Below are 15,459 nucleotides of genomic sequence, written 5' to 3'. Positions count from 1 at the left end.
TTGAACTGGCAACCTGCAGCTCCATAGACAGTCACATACCAGACATCCTTCATGTCCACTGCTGTGTGAGGCTTCTTCTTGCTGTCTGACAGTCTCATAGCAGCCACACACTCATTTTCCTGTATCTACAGCTCACTGCAGGACCAACAACACACAAAACACACACAGTCACTACAAAAACATGCAACACAGCTGTGGATGTTTGTCTCATTTCACCTCATGTCACAGATAGTAAGTCATAGGAGATAAAAATACAACACAACTCAAGCAGTTCAGTGAACAACAGGATCACAATTCAGTTTCCACTCAGGTTTATTTCTGCTCAAACTGCTGCTTCCTGGAACTTTGTTATAAACCTGCAGACTGAACTGAGTTGATTTTCACTTCAACTGTCACATCACTTTTCTTCTGCAGCTTTCAACAATTTTCTGCAATAAAAACACTTCATTCACTCTGTGGGAACAAACAAACAAACTGTATTAAGTGTGTTAAAACTGGCTGTTGTTGAAATGTCCAGTCAGTAAATCCTGCTGAAGGACTTCAATCTTTCATCAAGTCAGTCTGTTGAAGCAGTAAATCAGCACTGTGGAGAAATACAGTCAAACTCTCCCTGCTGATGAGCATCATGATGAAATGGGAATATTTACAATGAGAAGAAAACCAAAGAAACATATTTACACTGATCCAGCTGTGATGAAGGAACAAATTTTCCTGTTGCCTCCATTCAGTCTGTTGTTCACTGAAGTCAAACAGAGTTTACTGATTTTACACCAAAATCCAGAGAAGATCAACATGTTTTACTCTGTTCAGGCTCCTCAGGGAAGCTGTGATTAAATCCACTTTGTTCACATTTTATCCTCTGGTTTCTGTCTTACAACAAATTATTTATCTGCTCAATTATGACACAAGGCTGGTAGTTCTTCACATCTTAGTCCATGTCTGGATCTTCAGGACACACTTCATCCTCTCAGCACTCACTGTCCTGATCACCATCACTTCCAGCTGCAGAGAGAAGAAGAAAGAACAGAGGAGATCAATGAGTGTTTTCAGAGAATCTCTTCATCAGCTGTCAGTCAGTGATGCAGCTCATCAGGATAAAGAGCAGCAGCTGTGGAGTGAAGCCAGTTTCCTCTCAGTTCTGATCTCACAGCTTCACAGGAAACTCTGGATCTTTGCTTTGATACTAAACTGTGTTCAGTAGAAAACTGAGACTGACTGGAACCTTCTACTGACCTCAGAGTCTTCAGGCTGCAGTCTGGACTCTCCAGAAAGTCACACAGCTGCTTCACATCTGAATCCTGTAGTTTGTAGTTTCCTCTCAGGTCCAGATGTTTCAGACGGGAGGGGTTGGACTTCAGAGCTGAGTTCAGAGAATCACAGCTGATCTCTGTCAAACTGCAGTTCCTCAATCTGAATAAAGAATAAAACACTGAGCTTAATGAGACAAAGCTCCTGCTTCAAATCATTCAGAGTCATCATGTGTTCAGAGATGAAGAAGCTTCAGAATGTACAAGTTGATAAAATGGAAATCTGAAACAACTGAAGACAGCAGGGTGAAGCTTCAAACAGAACAAATGAAGAAGAGCTCTCATTGATATTAATGACAGGCTGCTGCTTCAATAAACATGTTGTGACTTCAGCTCTGAACCTCCACTAGTGGCTCCATCTGTTAAAACTCACACTGCTCAACAAACACAAGCAAAAAAAACTGACATTTATTTCTATAAACCCGACCGGTCTGACCACTCGGTGTGTATTCACCCACACCAACTGCTGTGGACACTGTGGTAGTTGTCATTTGAGTGCTTTGAGGAGCCTTCAGCTTTAGTAGCTGGTCTCATTGTGAGCTGGTAGCACTGTGGGAGTTCAACTCGTGAAAAGCTTCCAACTGGGGCCTGACGTTCTCTGTCCTCCATTACGGGACCTTCAGTGTCAGGTGAGGTACTTGCAGTCTTGCTCACCTTTAGTCTCTAACCCCGCCTACAAAGTTACATAATCTCACCTGTGAGGCCTATCGACCTGCAGCCACAGCATCTACATTAATTCACATAGAACATCCCAGCCACTTCCTCTTTTTCCTCACTAATTTGTTTTATTTTTTCCATAATCACAGGCTACTTTCTTTGGAACACAAAACATCTAAATAATCTGGTCCCAGTACCAATGAAGTGAGTAAGAGTGAAGAGATAATCTGAAGACGACAGAGAGCAGTAGATTATCCATCATACGTGTGCAGTGACACCACAACTTCCACATAAGGTTAATTTCCACACAAACTAAAACATGATGTCTGACCTCAGAGTCTCCAGTCTGCAGTCTGGACTCTCCAGAAAACCACACAGATGTTTCACTCCTGAATCCTGCAGGTTGTTTCTGCTCAGGTCCAGATGTTTGAGGTGGGAGGGGTTGGACTTCAGAGCTGAGCTCAGAGAATCACAGCTGATCTCTGAAGAACTGCAGTTTCTCAATCTAAAAAAGAATAAAATATATAAATGATGTAACCAGATGTGTTTAGACTCTGCAGCACTACTTGGCTATAACTAATGAGCCTTTCTCTAAAATCATTAATGGATGGAAGTTCTGGATGAACACAAATGAGGAACACATGGGCATTAAACATTTAAGACCTATAACAGTAACAGACAGTGAACTGACCTCAGAGTCTCCAGTCTGCAGTCTGGATTCTCCAGAAAACCACACAGATGTTTCACTCCTGAATCCTGCAGCTGGTTGTCACTCAGGTCCAGATGTTTCAGATGGGAGGAGTTGGAGGTCACAGCTGAGACCAGAGAATCACAGCTGATCTCTGACAAACTGCAGTGATACATTCTGAAAAAACAATAAAGCACGTACGTTTAGAGGATAAAAAATGGAATTGTCTCTTTAGAGCTGAAGAAGGTTCTTCTAATCTTAAGTTGCTGGCCTGGTTAAAATCTGAAATGAAGCAACACACGAGTTCAGATTTGAGGGGAAGAGTCTCACAGTAAAATATGGAGTGGAAGTTTTTTTTCCTGTCATATTAATATTTAAAATCTGAACATTTCTGGAATAAATAAGTGAAGAAGAAAACAGACTTCACCATGAAGCTCCGCAGTTTAGTGTCACCACAACTTCACCAATCAAATTCATTTCTGCACAAACTTAAAACATGATGTCTGACCTCAGAGTCTCCAGTCTGCAGTCTGGACTCTCCAGAAAACCACACAGATGTTTCACTCCTGAATCCTGCAGCTGGTTGCAGCTCAGGTCCAGTTCTGTCAGATGGGAGGGGTTGGACTTCAGAGCTGAGTTCAGAGAATCACAGCTGATCTCTGACAAACTGCAGTTCATTAATCTGAATAAGGATAAAAACAAACGAGTTTAAAGGACAAAGTTGCTGCTTGAAATCATGCAGTATAATCAAATGTTCAAAGCTGAAGAAGCCTTATAATTACAAGTTCAGAAAATGGAAACTCCAATGAAATTCGAGTTTCTAAAAAGCCCCTGAATAAAATAAAAGTGAAAAGTCTGCTGTGCATAACAAAAGAAACACAACATATTTAGAGTGCACAAAATAGTGAGTCTGAAGTTTGAAATACTCAAATACTGCAATCACATGTCTGTTAAATGTGCATTGAACTGTAAGAATGCCAACATTTGGACTTGTAAAGAGCTGCTCATTCAGGATCCCCGAGTGACCCGACAGAGTTTGAGCAGTTTTACAAAGAAGAACTGGGTAAAAGTGCAGCATCTAGACATGCAAGGCTGACGGAGATCAATCAGCACTGGCTAAGTGCTGCAATAGTGTCCAAAGGAGCATCAACTAATAATCTTTCTTTACATTGTTTATATTTAATTAACATTACTATGTAGAAATCTATTTCACTTGGATATGAAAGAGGCTTCTTTGGTAAACTCGTCTAAAAAGCCAAATTAAACTGACTGTGATTCAATGTTGAAGAGCAATAAAAAGGAGGAAACTTCTGGGTTTTACCTGCTTGCTGTAGCAGCCCACCTCTACTGCAGCAGGCGGCTGATTACGTGGCAAAAGCTATTTCATCTTGAATGAGTTTGTGATCAGGTATGCAGATTTGTCTTTGTTTTGTTTTCATCTTTGTATTGGCAACTTTAGAAGACAGTAGTATCTTTAACGTAGATAAGGAACAGTGCATGTCCTAACAAGCCTAATGCACATGAAAAACACAAAGGCACCAACAATCAAAGTCGAATAAGCCCAGATCACAGCATAAACTCAGATTATAGTGTAACGTTTTTATTTAACACTAATCTAATAGAAATACTAAGGGTGCAGCCACTACTTTAGGGCTTTAAGGGTGTGTTTAATAGTTTCAAGGACAAAAGATAATAAAAAGCTGTCTCTACAGGTGAACAAAGAAGCCCTTGTGGTGATTTCGCCTTTTCCAGAGGTGCATCATTAGAATAGTGCCTGTGCATTGTGTTGTTGTGGCCAACCATCTAAACTCTGCACAGTGTACAAACCATCTGTTTGTTCTGTCATAAGCTGAAGTATTCCCACAGCTTTGAGGCCGTGGGTCCTTGGAAACTTTAACCCTGCAGCAACCGAACTATGCTGTAGAGCCTAACATGACTGACGCCATGACGCAACAATTACGTAGTTATACGAGAGAAAAACATTTGATAGAAAGGAACTGAATCAGATGTCCAAACAACCTCCACTGGTTCCTTCAGAGGTGAAGGATCAGCAGCTCTACTCTGAGCTCCCTCCAGATGTCTGATCCCCCCCCCATCTCTAAGGCTGAGCCCAGACACCCTACAGAGGAAGCTCATTTCAGACGCTTGTATCCACGATCTCTGATGATCATAGGTGAGGGTTGGAACGTAGATGGATGGTAAACTGAGATCTTAGATCTAAGGTGTTCTGGTACCAGGTACACCTATGAAAACCTTCTGCTCCAACATGGTGTTTTTTATGTCCAGTCTATGACTAACACAGAAGTCCAATAAGAGAACACCACTTGGGTTCAGATCAAGCACTTCAGAAAAGATCAAAGAAAGATATTTTGATGTCATATACTGATGTTGTTGCAAATTATGTTGACTAACTGCAGCAGACCTACAACTTTCACATCACATTCATCATCATCAAACAATCTAAACACGGTCATGGTGTCTGACCTCAGAGTCTCCAGTGTACAGTTTGGTCTCTTCAGTCCATCAGACAGATGTTTCACTCCTAAATCCTGCAGCTGGTTGTCACTCAGGTCCAGATGTTTCAGAAGGGAGGGGTTGGAATTCAGAGCCGAGTTCAGAGAATCACAGCTGATCTCTGACAAACTGCAGTGCTCCAATCTGAATAAAGAATCAAAGATGTGAATAAAATCACTGATGGTCCATCAGATGTGTTGAGATTGTGAATGTTCAGATCAACATTACTTTGTCCTCATCAATTCAACTTTCAATTCAATTCAATTTTATTTATATAGTGCCAAATACAGTCAAACTGTCTCAAGATGCTTTACAGAACCCATATGCCTGATCCCCAGAGCAGCCAGAAGGCGACAGTGGCAATCAGCTTTTCTCTAAAAGCAGCACAGTGACTTTGTCCTTCTCTTATTGTGGATCATCATCATGTCAGCCTTCTACACACATCATCCACATGTCAGCACAACATTCATCCACCTATTCATGTCCACACATCAGTAACATCTGCTGACCTCAGTCCACTCTCTCATCAAAGGATCAACATCAAGTCATACATGACTGCACATACATAAATAAGTTTCATTGAACAGATTAGATCTACAACAGTAACAGACAGTGAACTGACCTCAGAGTCTCCAGTCTACAGTCCGGATTCTTCACAAGATCAAACAGATGTTTCACTCCTGAATCCAGCAGCTGGTTGTTTCTCAGGTCCAGATGTTTCAGATGTGAGGGGTTGAACTTCAGAGCTGAGTAAAGTGATTCACAGCTGATCTCTGACAAACTGCAGTCTCTCAGTCTGTCTCACAGGGCGAAAAACAGGTCGAATTAGAGCTCAAACAATTAAGCTGCACTTTTTTCTTCTTTACTTGCTCAGTCTCTCCCATCTTGACACATGAAACAATCCGTCTGACTGTTCGCTTGTTCCAAAAATGAAGAAAATAAAGACTTTTTAAAATAACGTGAGGCGAAAGAGGAGGAGTGGTGGAGATGGAGAGGCCCTGTCTCAGATAAACCTCATGATAAATACTGCAGGTGCAGACAGGGAGACATTGAGTGAACCTGTGAAAACGGAACTCTGCTGCTAAAACTAATCACAATGTAAGGCCGCATTGAGTCAGAAAAATTACACACATGCTAATCCCAATCAGGACTTCGACTTCCCATAATTAAATGAACACTATTCTTTGTGATAGTGACAATAACAATGCTCTGCTCGCAGAAAACTTGCAAAGCTGCACAGAGCTATGGCTGTGCAAACTGAACTAGCTATTACTGGAGCAATGATGTAAACACGTTGGAACTAAGGGGTGACTTCCTCATGCTTTAGCAGTTCCTGCCAAAAAGATTTCAATGATGGTGCAAGTCATTTATTAGGTAAAAACACCAAATGGTTCCCAGAGGAAAGACAGTCTAAATGCCAAATATTCAGTTTAACTGCATATCTGAGTTGTGGACTGTTACTGGGACAGAATGAGACATTTCAAAACGTTACACTGAACTCTGACGAAGTGGGATCAACATGTGATGGTGTTTCTAACATCATATAAACTATTTAAATAACTGATAATAACAATATGGCTTGAATATAAAATGAAGAATATAAGGTCAAATTTAAAGTGAAGATCGAGTGAGGAGTTTTCTTAGCATATTGAGTTTAAAAAAACTCAAGTCAAATTGCTCTGCCATCTTCAATGGACTAAACCATGGAAGAAAAAAGAGACGTTACCATGAAGGTCCTCAGTGTAAATCAATATATTATCAATCTGACTGCTGCAGTTTAGTGTCACCACTACTTTACATCAGATTCATCGAGTGTAGCCAGACATGAGAGTGTAGCCAGACAGCATAGGATGGTGGTGTGTAGGATGACCCTGGTGGTGAAGAAGATGAAGAGAGCAAAGGCAGAGCAGAGGACCAAATGGTGGAAGCTGAAAAAGGAAGAGTGTTGTATGACTTTCAGGAAAGAGTTGAGGCAGGCTTTGGATGGTCAGGAGGTGCTTCTAGATGACTGGACAACTACAGCAAATGTGATCAGGGAGACAGGTCGGAGAGTACTTGGTGTGTCATCTGGAAGGAAAGGAGATAAGGAGACTTGGTGGTGGAATGAGGAGGTACAGGAGTGGATCCAGAGAAAGAGGTTAGCTAAGAAGAAGTGGGATACTGAGAGGACTGAAGAGAGTAGACAGGAGTACAGGGAGATGCAGCGTAAGGTGAAAGTAGAGGTGGCAAAGGCCAAACAAGGGGCTTACGGTGACTTGTATGCTCGGTTGGACAGTAAGGAGGGAGAGACTGATCTGTACAGGTTGGCAAGGCAGAGAGACAGAGATGGGAAGGACGTGCAGCAGGTTAGGGTGATAAAGGACAAGGATGGAAGTGTGTTGACAGGTGCCAATAGTGTGATGGGAAGATGGAAAGAGTACTTTGAAGAGTTGATGAATGAGGAAAATGAGAGAGAACGAAGAGTAGAAGAGGTGACTGTTGTGGAGCAGGAAGTAGCAAAGATTAGTAAGGATGAAGTGAGGAGGGCATTGAAGAGGATGAAGAGTGGAAAGGCACTTGGTCCTCATGATATACCTGTGGAGGTATGGAAGTGTCTTGCAGAGGTAGCAGTAGAGTTTCTGACTGGGTTGTTCAACAGGATCTTAGATAGTGAGAAGATGCCCGAGGAATGGAGGAGAAGTGTGCTGGTGCCCATCTTTAAGAACAAGGGAGATGTGCAGAGTTGTGGCAACTACAGAGGAATAAAGCTGATGAGCCACACGATGAAGCTATGGGAAAGAGTAGATGAAGCTAGACTAAGGGCAGAGGTGAACATCTGTGAGCAGCAGTATGGTTTCATGCCAAGAAAGAGTACAACAGATGCAATATTTGCTTTGAGGATGTTGATAGAGAAGTACAGAGAAGGTCAGAAGGAGCTGCATTGTGTCTTTGTAGATCAGGAGAAAGCTTCTGACAGGGTGCCCAGAGAGGAACTGTGGTTTTGTATGAGGAAGTCTGGAGTGGCAGAGAAGTATGTTGGAGTGTTGCAGGACATGTATGAGGACTGTAAGACAGTGGTGAGGTGTGCTGTAGGTGTAACAGAGGAGTTCAAGGTGGAGGTGGGACTACATCAGGGATCAGCTCTGAGCCCCTTCTTGTTTGCTATGGTGATGGACAGGATGACAGACGAGGTTAGACAGGAGTCTCCATGGACTATGATGTTTGCAGATGACATTGTGATCTGTAGTGAGAGCAGGGAACAGGTGGAGGAGAAGCCAGAGGCGTGGAGGTTTGCCCTGGAAAGGAGAGGAATGAAGGTTAGCCGCAGCAAGACGGAGTATCTGTGTGTGAATGAGAGGGACCCAAGTGGAAGAGTGAGGTTACAGGGAGAAGAGCTCAAGAAGGTGGAGGATTTTAAGTACTTAGGGTCAACAGTCCAGAGCAATGGAGAGTGTGGAAAAGAGGTGAAGAAGCGTGTACAGGCAGGCTGGAACGGCTGGAGAAAAGTGTCAGGAGTGATGTGTGATAGAAGAGTTTCAGCTAAAATGAAAGGAAAGGTTTACAAAACTGTGGTGAGACCAGCCATGTTGTTTGGTCTGGAGACAGTGTCCCTGAGGAAAAGACAGGAGGCAGAGCTGGAGGTAGCAGAACTGAAGATGCTGAGGTTCTCTTTGGGAGTGACCAGGATGGATAGGATCAGAAATGAGTACATCAGAGGGACAGCACATGTTAGAGGCTTTGGAGATAAAGTCCGAGAGGCCAGACTGAGATGGTTCAGACATGTCCAGAGGAGAGAGAGTGAATATATTGGTAGAAGGATGCTGAGTTTCCCACTGCCAGGCAGGAGGCCTAGAGGAAGACCAAAGAGGAGGTTTATGGATGTGGTTAAAGAGGACATGAAGTTAGTTGGTGTGAGAGAAGAGGATGCAGCAGACAGGGTTAGATGGAGGCAATTGATTGAAGGGAAAAGCCGAAAGGAAAAGAAGAAGATCTCAGCACAAAACTACAACATGGTTCTGACCTCAGAGTCTCCAGTCTGCAGTCTGGATTCTCCAGAAAACCACACAGATGTTTCACTCCTGAATCCTGCAGCTTGTTTTCACTCAGATCCAGATGCTTCAGATGTGAGGGGTTGGACTTCAGAGCTGAACTCAGAGAGTCACAAGTGATCTCGGACAAACTGCAGAGCCTCAAACTGAAAAAATAAATCACACATATAAATGAAATCTTGTGGATAAAACCTGAATTCTGAATAATTTGCATTACAGTGACATTATCCCATAGGGAGAAGAAAATGTATTATAAAAAAAAGTACAAACTGAGCTCCTGTGCAAGCTTCTGCTGTCTGTCCATACCTGAGAGACTCTAGTTTACAGTTTTGGTCCTTCAATCCAGCAGAAAGACTCTTCATTCCTGAATCCTTCAGCTTGTTTTTACTCAGATTCACTTCTCTCAGACTGGAGGATGAACAGCTGAGAACTGAGGACAGAGCTTCACAGCTTCTCTTTGAGAGGTTACAGTCACTCAGCCTGTTGAGGAATTGAAATGAACACAAACAGAATGTTCCATTGATCATGAACAAAATAAAACATTTAGGAAATGTTTCATGATTCCACATACTCAGCTTTGGTGGAAGCTTTGACCACTGGCAGCAGCCTCACAAGAGCCTCCTCTGAAGCAGAGTATTTCTTCAGGTCAAACACGTCCAGATGTTCTCCTGATGACAGTAAGATGAAGACCAGAGCTGACCACTGAGCAGGAGAAAGTTCATCTGTGGACAGACATCCTGATCTCAGGGACTGTTGGATCTCCTCCACCAGAGAAACATCCTTCAGTTCATTCAGACAGTGGAACAGATTGATGCTTCTCTCTGCAGACAAATTTTTCCTGATCTTTTTCTTGATGTACTCCACTGTTTCCTGATTCGTCTGTGAGCTGTTTCCTGTCTGTGTCAGCAGGCCTCCAAGTTTCTTCTGATTGGACGGCAGTGACAGACCCAGGAGGAAGCGCAGGAACAAGTCCAGGTGTCCGTTTGGACTCTTTAAGGCCTCGTCCACAGCTGTCTGGTAGAAGTTTGCTGTTGAATCAGATTTCCTTCTAAACAGTTTAGACAGCAGCGATGTTTGTTGTTCTTCCAGCAGGTTGATTCCAGAGTTGATGAAGGTCTGATGGACATGAAGAGCAGCCAGAAACTCTTGAACACTCAGATGGACGAAGCAGAACACTGTGTCCTGGTACAGCTCACTCTCCTCTTGAAAGATCTCTGTCAACACTCCTGAGTACACTGAGGCTGTTCTTACATCGATGCCACACTCTGTCAGGTCAGACTGATAGAAGATCAGGTTTCCTTTCTGCAGCTGATTAAAAGCCAGTTTTCCCAGAGACTCAATCATCTTCTTGTTGTCTGGACTCCAGTGTGAATTTGTCTCAACTCCTCCATCATACTTGATCTTCTTCTGTTTGACCAGAACCACCACAAAGTGGATGTACATCTCAGTCAGGGTTCTGGGCAGCTCTTCTCCTCCTCTGGTTTTCAGCAGGTTTTCCAGAACTGTAGCAGTGATCCAGCAGAACACTGGGATGTGGCACATGATGTGGAGGCTTCGTGATTTCCTGACGTGAGAGATGATCCTGCTGACCTGCTCCTCATCTTTGGATCTCTTCCTGAAGTACTCCTCCTTCTGTGGGTCCGTGAACCCTCTGACCTCCGTCACCATGTCCACACATTCAGGAGGGATCTGATTGGCTGCTGCAGGTCGTGTGGTTATCCAGAGGCGAGCAGAGGGAAGCAGATTCCCCCTGATCAGGTTTGTCAGCAGCACATCCACTGAGGTGGACTCTGTAACATCAGTCAGGACCTCATTGTTGTGGAAGTCCAGAGGAAGGCGACACTCATCCAGACCGTCAAAGATCAACACAACCTGGAAGTCTTCAAACCTGCAGATTCCTGCTGCTTTGGTTTCACTGAAGAAGTGATGAACAAATTCCACCAAACTGAACTTTCTCTCTTTCTGCTTATTCAGATCTTTGAAGGTAAACAGAAATGTGAAGTGGATGTCCTGGTTGCTTTTGTCTTCAGCCCAGTCCAGAGTCAACTTCCGTGTCAACACGGTTTTCCCGATGCCAGCCACTCCCTTTGTTATCACTGTTCTGATTTCTTCATCACTTCCTGCTCGGCCTTTAAAGATGTCTTCTAACCTGATGCTTATTTCTGCTCTGTCTGCTTTCCTGGATGCTGCTTCAATCTGTCTGACCTCGTGTTCATCACTGACCTCTGCAGTCCATCCCTCAGTGACGTACAGCTCTGTGTAGATCTCATTCAGAAGGGTTTTCTTTCCTGCTCTAGCGATCCCCTCAAACACAAACTGGAACTTCTTCTTCAGTGTCGACTTGACTTTGTCTCGACATCCAGTGAGAATCACTAAGAATAAATGAATTACAAAAAATGAAAATGTAGTGAAAAACAAATACAAGAGAAAAGCTTTTCTGAGTAATCCAACTCCACCTCACATCTATCAACTCTGTCCATGGGCACCAATCTGAGAGATGATTTCATCCAATTTTTACAGAAACACTATGCATCAATTGTCTGTTCTGCTACTGTGGAGTTCCTTGGTCCTGTGGATTGTTCTGCCAAAAGTATTAAGCTTACTAACTGGTCTATTGTCTATATATTGTCCTTGATATTTTTACAGTATCCTATTTTTCCCTGACTTACCTGCAGGTTCTTCGATGGTTTTTGGAATATCTTCCACCAGATCATTCCTGGATATCTTCTCCAACACCATCACAGTGACTTTCATGGTGTTGATACAGTAGGCCTTAAACATTTCATCCACTGTGTCCATCCTGTCTGCATTCTCCAGGACGCATTTTGGGATTGCTGGGAAGTCTTCTAGTGCCCCCTTCTGCCTCAAGAACCATTTGAATTGTTTGAACTCCTCTGCTCCCAAATTCTGCAAAGTGTCCCGTAGGACTTCCGGAGGTGTCAACATTTTTACCCTGTAAAGATCCAAGAGGTATGAAAAAATATATCAGCGCTGTAAAAACGTCTGCATAGTTAATTTCCTGCTTCATCAACACTCAGCAGCAGTTTAAAAGCTTCATTAGCAGCTGAAACCGCTTCAGTTTTTGTCATTCACAACACATCTGCAGGATTCTTGCTTCTGTAATCACAGAAAGTTTGAGCGTAAAGGGAATGTTCTTAGAGCTGCACAGTGGCTCGGTGGTTAGCACTTTTGTCTTGCAGCTAGAAGACCACTACCTACGGAAGCTGAGGAGCGCCCAGATCCCAAAGCAGCCGATGGTGAACTTCTACAACTGTGCCATCAGCAGTGTTTTAACGTGTGGATTTTTAGTGTGGTTTTCCAGCTGCATGAGGGTTGATCAGGAGGCATCCCAGCGGGTGGTAAAAACAGCAGGGAATATCATTGACATTGGGATGAGATCAGTGCCAGCTACACCCTACACCCATCTACGCTGTCTGAGGTAGAGTGCACAATACTCTTGGGGGCGGCATAGCTCAATGGGTAGAGTGGCTGTCTCGCAACCGGAGGGTTGCGGTTCGATCTCCGGCCTGTCATGCTCATGTCGCGGTGTCCCTGAGCAAGACACCTAACCCCTAATTGCTCCTGATGGGCCGTGGTTAGCTGCCTTGCATGGCAGCTTCTGCCATCAGTGTGTGAATGTGTGTGTGAATGTGTGTGTGAATAGGTGAATGCGACGTATCATGTAAAGCTTTGGATAAAAGCTATATAAATACAACCATTTACCATCAAGCAAGATCAACACCATCTGGCGCATCACATGTTTCACCTGCTGCCCTCAATCAGAAGGTCTCCATAAGAGCCCAAACAACCACATTGGCCCATAGCCTGTTTCCTCTCGCAGTGCAGCAGTGCTCTTTTGAAATTTCAAAAGAGCACTGACTTTAAAATTCAACAAATAGTGTTAGGTTAATAGAAAAATTTCAGCAACATAAAGGAGGACATTGACCACAAATAGGAACTGTGCCCGTTGTGTCTCGCAACTGTTACGCCGCATGAGGCAACGTGACTAATTAGTTTGACAGTTTAAATCAGCACCAAAAAGTTCTGTATGATGACTGCATAACCAGATCCAAAGCTACAAACTATTTCAGAAGCCGCCGTCAGAACACTGCCATATGGGAAAACAATAGGGCTGGACCTGAATATCCAAATATTTGTTCGCTACGGCGGTATCCGGATATTAATTTTGGTATCCGAACATTTGTGAAAATATTCAGAGCTCGTCTCTTCCCTTCGCCTTCGGCCCACTTCGGCTCATCTCGGCTCATCCACCCGAATGGCCAGGTGGCTGCCCACTCTGACGTCACGCTTCACTTTGTTGCATAAACACAAGACAAGATGCTGAAGACCTCTGCTGTTTGGAATTCTTCAGTTTAACTGAAGAATCCCCCCCCCCCCCCCCCGGACATTACGGGGCGGAACGAATATTCCGCCCCGTAATGTCCGAGGGGGGGCACAGTCTTTAATAGGGCCTGAATATTCGGAGGCCAGAAACCACTATTCGGGCCAGCCCTAGAAAACAATGCGTAATTTTTCATTTTTCTAAAAACAATGTTACTCCCCTATAAAATCATTCTACAATAACTATTCTTTCCAAATAGTTGTGCAAGTCACCTGGTAAAAATTCTTGTATTTTTTCATGTCGTTGAAAAACAAAACATCAACACTTCTGTCCAGTATTGTGCAGCTCTGGTAGTTGGTGTCGGCACGATGCTCAGCTGATGTTAATTATGCTGCCAACAGATGCACAGTTTAGCATAAAAACTAGCAAGAAGCGCGCGCACACACACACACACACACACAGAGAGGAAATTCACCAATCCAGTTGTACAGTCTTCTGTTTCTTATCTAACGTGTTCATGCCTGAACATGAAGAACATTCAGAGGCAGATCACAGAAAAAAAATTGTTTCGGATTCATACCCGACATGCACACCTTACGCCCACACACTATTAGTGATTAATATGATAAGTCTGGTTATTTCAGGACAGAATCAGAGATATACCAAGCTGTCATATTTTATGACTAATATTCTTGCTTTATGAGACTGATCTGAATACTCTGGTTGCACCTAAAGTTGTAAAAATTGTGTTACAAGTTGTTAAGGGGAAATTTGAACCTGAGTGCATCGTGTGTAAAGCTTCGTTAGTTTCTGTCCCCTGATGACTGAATCTGTAAACAGATGCAGGGACACAACCAGATACAAAACAACAGGGATCAAGTTATCATCGTGAATAAAACAGCAGCTAAAGCTAATTCTAAAGCAACGACATGAAACTGACTCGGCTCAGATTTAACACGTGTACTTGTTTAAGTGTCCTATTTTGAAAATCTACACTTCTGTGCTAAATTCTTTGGCCACCATTAAATTTGTTATTTTAGCAAAGATGTACTGACCCAAACTATTTATTTCTCATCTTTCTATTAGGATACAACAAAAACACACACACAAAGTACAGAACAACTTCTCCAGACACTCTGCAGGGATCACATCCTGTAGTCCTAAAGTTTTCATCAGTAATCTCGTGTTATACTACAAAGAATCAATCAGCCCTCCCCGGTAGTTTTCCTTCAAAGTTGGACTGCCTTATTCTTTTCTCTGCCAAGATGATTCCACAGACTCTGTAATATTCAGGTCTGCACTTGTCCTTCATTGACATGGTCGCTATTATTTGCACTTTCCTGACACTCCTGTCATACATAAAAACAGATGCTTGTAATTTATAGGCTCACTACAATAAAACCTGTTTTGTTTATTAGACTGTCTGTTGTCCGGTTTTTTATTTACTTTAGTGATTATTCCTGCATTTAAAGTGAAAATACTCAATAGACTTCCACGTAATAATCACTTGATGTGCCAGTAAAAATTTTATGATTCTCAGAAGGAAACTTTTTTAAATGAAAACAGAAAATGTTTAAATTATTCAAAGGACAACTGTTTTGTTTCCAATGATTCCCCAGCAGCACTGTGAATGTATGTAGCAGCATCACTGGTAATTTGCAGAAATTCTGTTTAACACTCCATAAGATCACATTATATCAGCAGATATAAATAATTGCTGCGTTTAAATTTTCACATTTCTCTGCTGTCACCATAAACCAGCAGCCACATTTCGCCCAATTTGATCTCCAGTGACCAGTAAGTCACAGCATTATAACCTATAAATAACCCCTTTGTTTTAGTGCAAGAAAGGACACTCTCAAAATGTCCACATTTAAAGAACTATTTTTTTATAAAACATTATCAACCTCAAATTTCTTAACA

At 42.7% G+C, this 15,459-nt stretch overlaps 2 protein-coding genes across 11 annotated transcripts in view; both read right to left on the bottom strand.

The window, feature by feature from the left end:
* Positions 1 to 294: 294 nt before the first annotated feature.
* Positions 295 to 15,459, bottom strand: part of LOC110971462 (NACHT, LRR and PYD domains-containing protein 14-like) — a 98,075-nt gene continuing 82,910 nt past the window's right edge. For 8 of the 10 annotated variants that reach the window (XM_051940578.1, XM_051940579.1, XM_051940587.1 and 5 more), the window contains 7 exons: positions 5,789 to 5,962; positions 5,137 to 5,310; positions 3,161 to 3,334; positions 2,656 to 2,829; positions 2,296 to 2,469; positions 1,234 to 1,410; positions 295 to 1,002 (listed from right to left, as the gene is read on the bottom strand). In XM_051940578.1, the coding sequence (XP_051796538.1) occupies positions 993 to 1,002; positions 1,234 to 1,410; positions 2,296 to 2,469; positions 2,656 to 2,829; positions 3,161 to 3,334; positions 5,137 to 5,310; positions 5,789 to 5,962 (1,057 nt within the window). In that variant the 3' untranslated portion in view covers positions 295 to 992. The remainder of the gene's footprint in view (positions 1,003 to 1,233; positions 1,411 to 2,295; positions 2,470 to 2,655; positions 2,830 to 3,160; positions 3,335 to 5,136; positions 5,311 to 5,788; positions 5,963 to 15,459) is intronic. The other 2 variants (XM_051940580.1, XM_051940581.1) reach the window with 2 other exon arrangements.
* Positions 10,864 to 15,459, bottom strand: part of LOC110968298 (NACHT, LRR and PYD domains-containing protein 6-like) — a 38,436-nt gene continuing 33,840 nt past the window's right edge. Inside the window, exon 6 of the transcript XR_007938445.1 lies at positions 10,864 to 11,003. The gene's annotated coding sequence lies outside the window, so the exon portion shown is untranslated. The remainder of the gene's footprint in view (positions 11,004 to 15,459) is intronic.

This window comes from Acanthochromis polyacanthus, chromosome 20 (assembly GCF_021347895.1).
Source record: "Acanthochromis polyacanthus isolate Apoly-LR-REF ecotype Palm Island chromosome 20, KAUST_Apoly_ChrSc, whole genome shotgun sequence".
NCBI classification, from domain to species: Eukaryota; Metazoa; Chordata; class Actinopteri; family Pomacentridae; genus Acanthochromis; species Acanthochromis polyacanthus.
The sequence above is the reverse complement of the archived record's forward strand: the minus strand, read 5'-3'. Positions and strand labels throughout refer to the sequence as shown.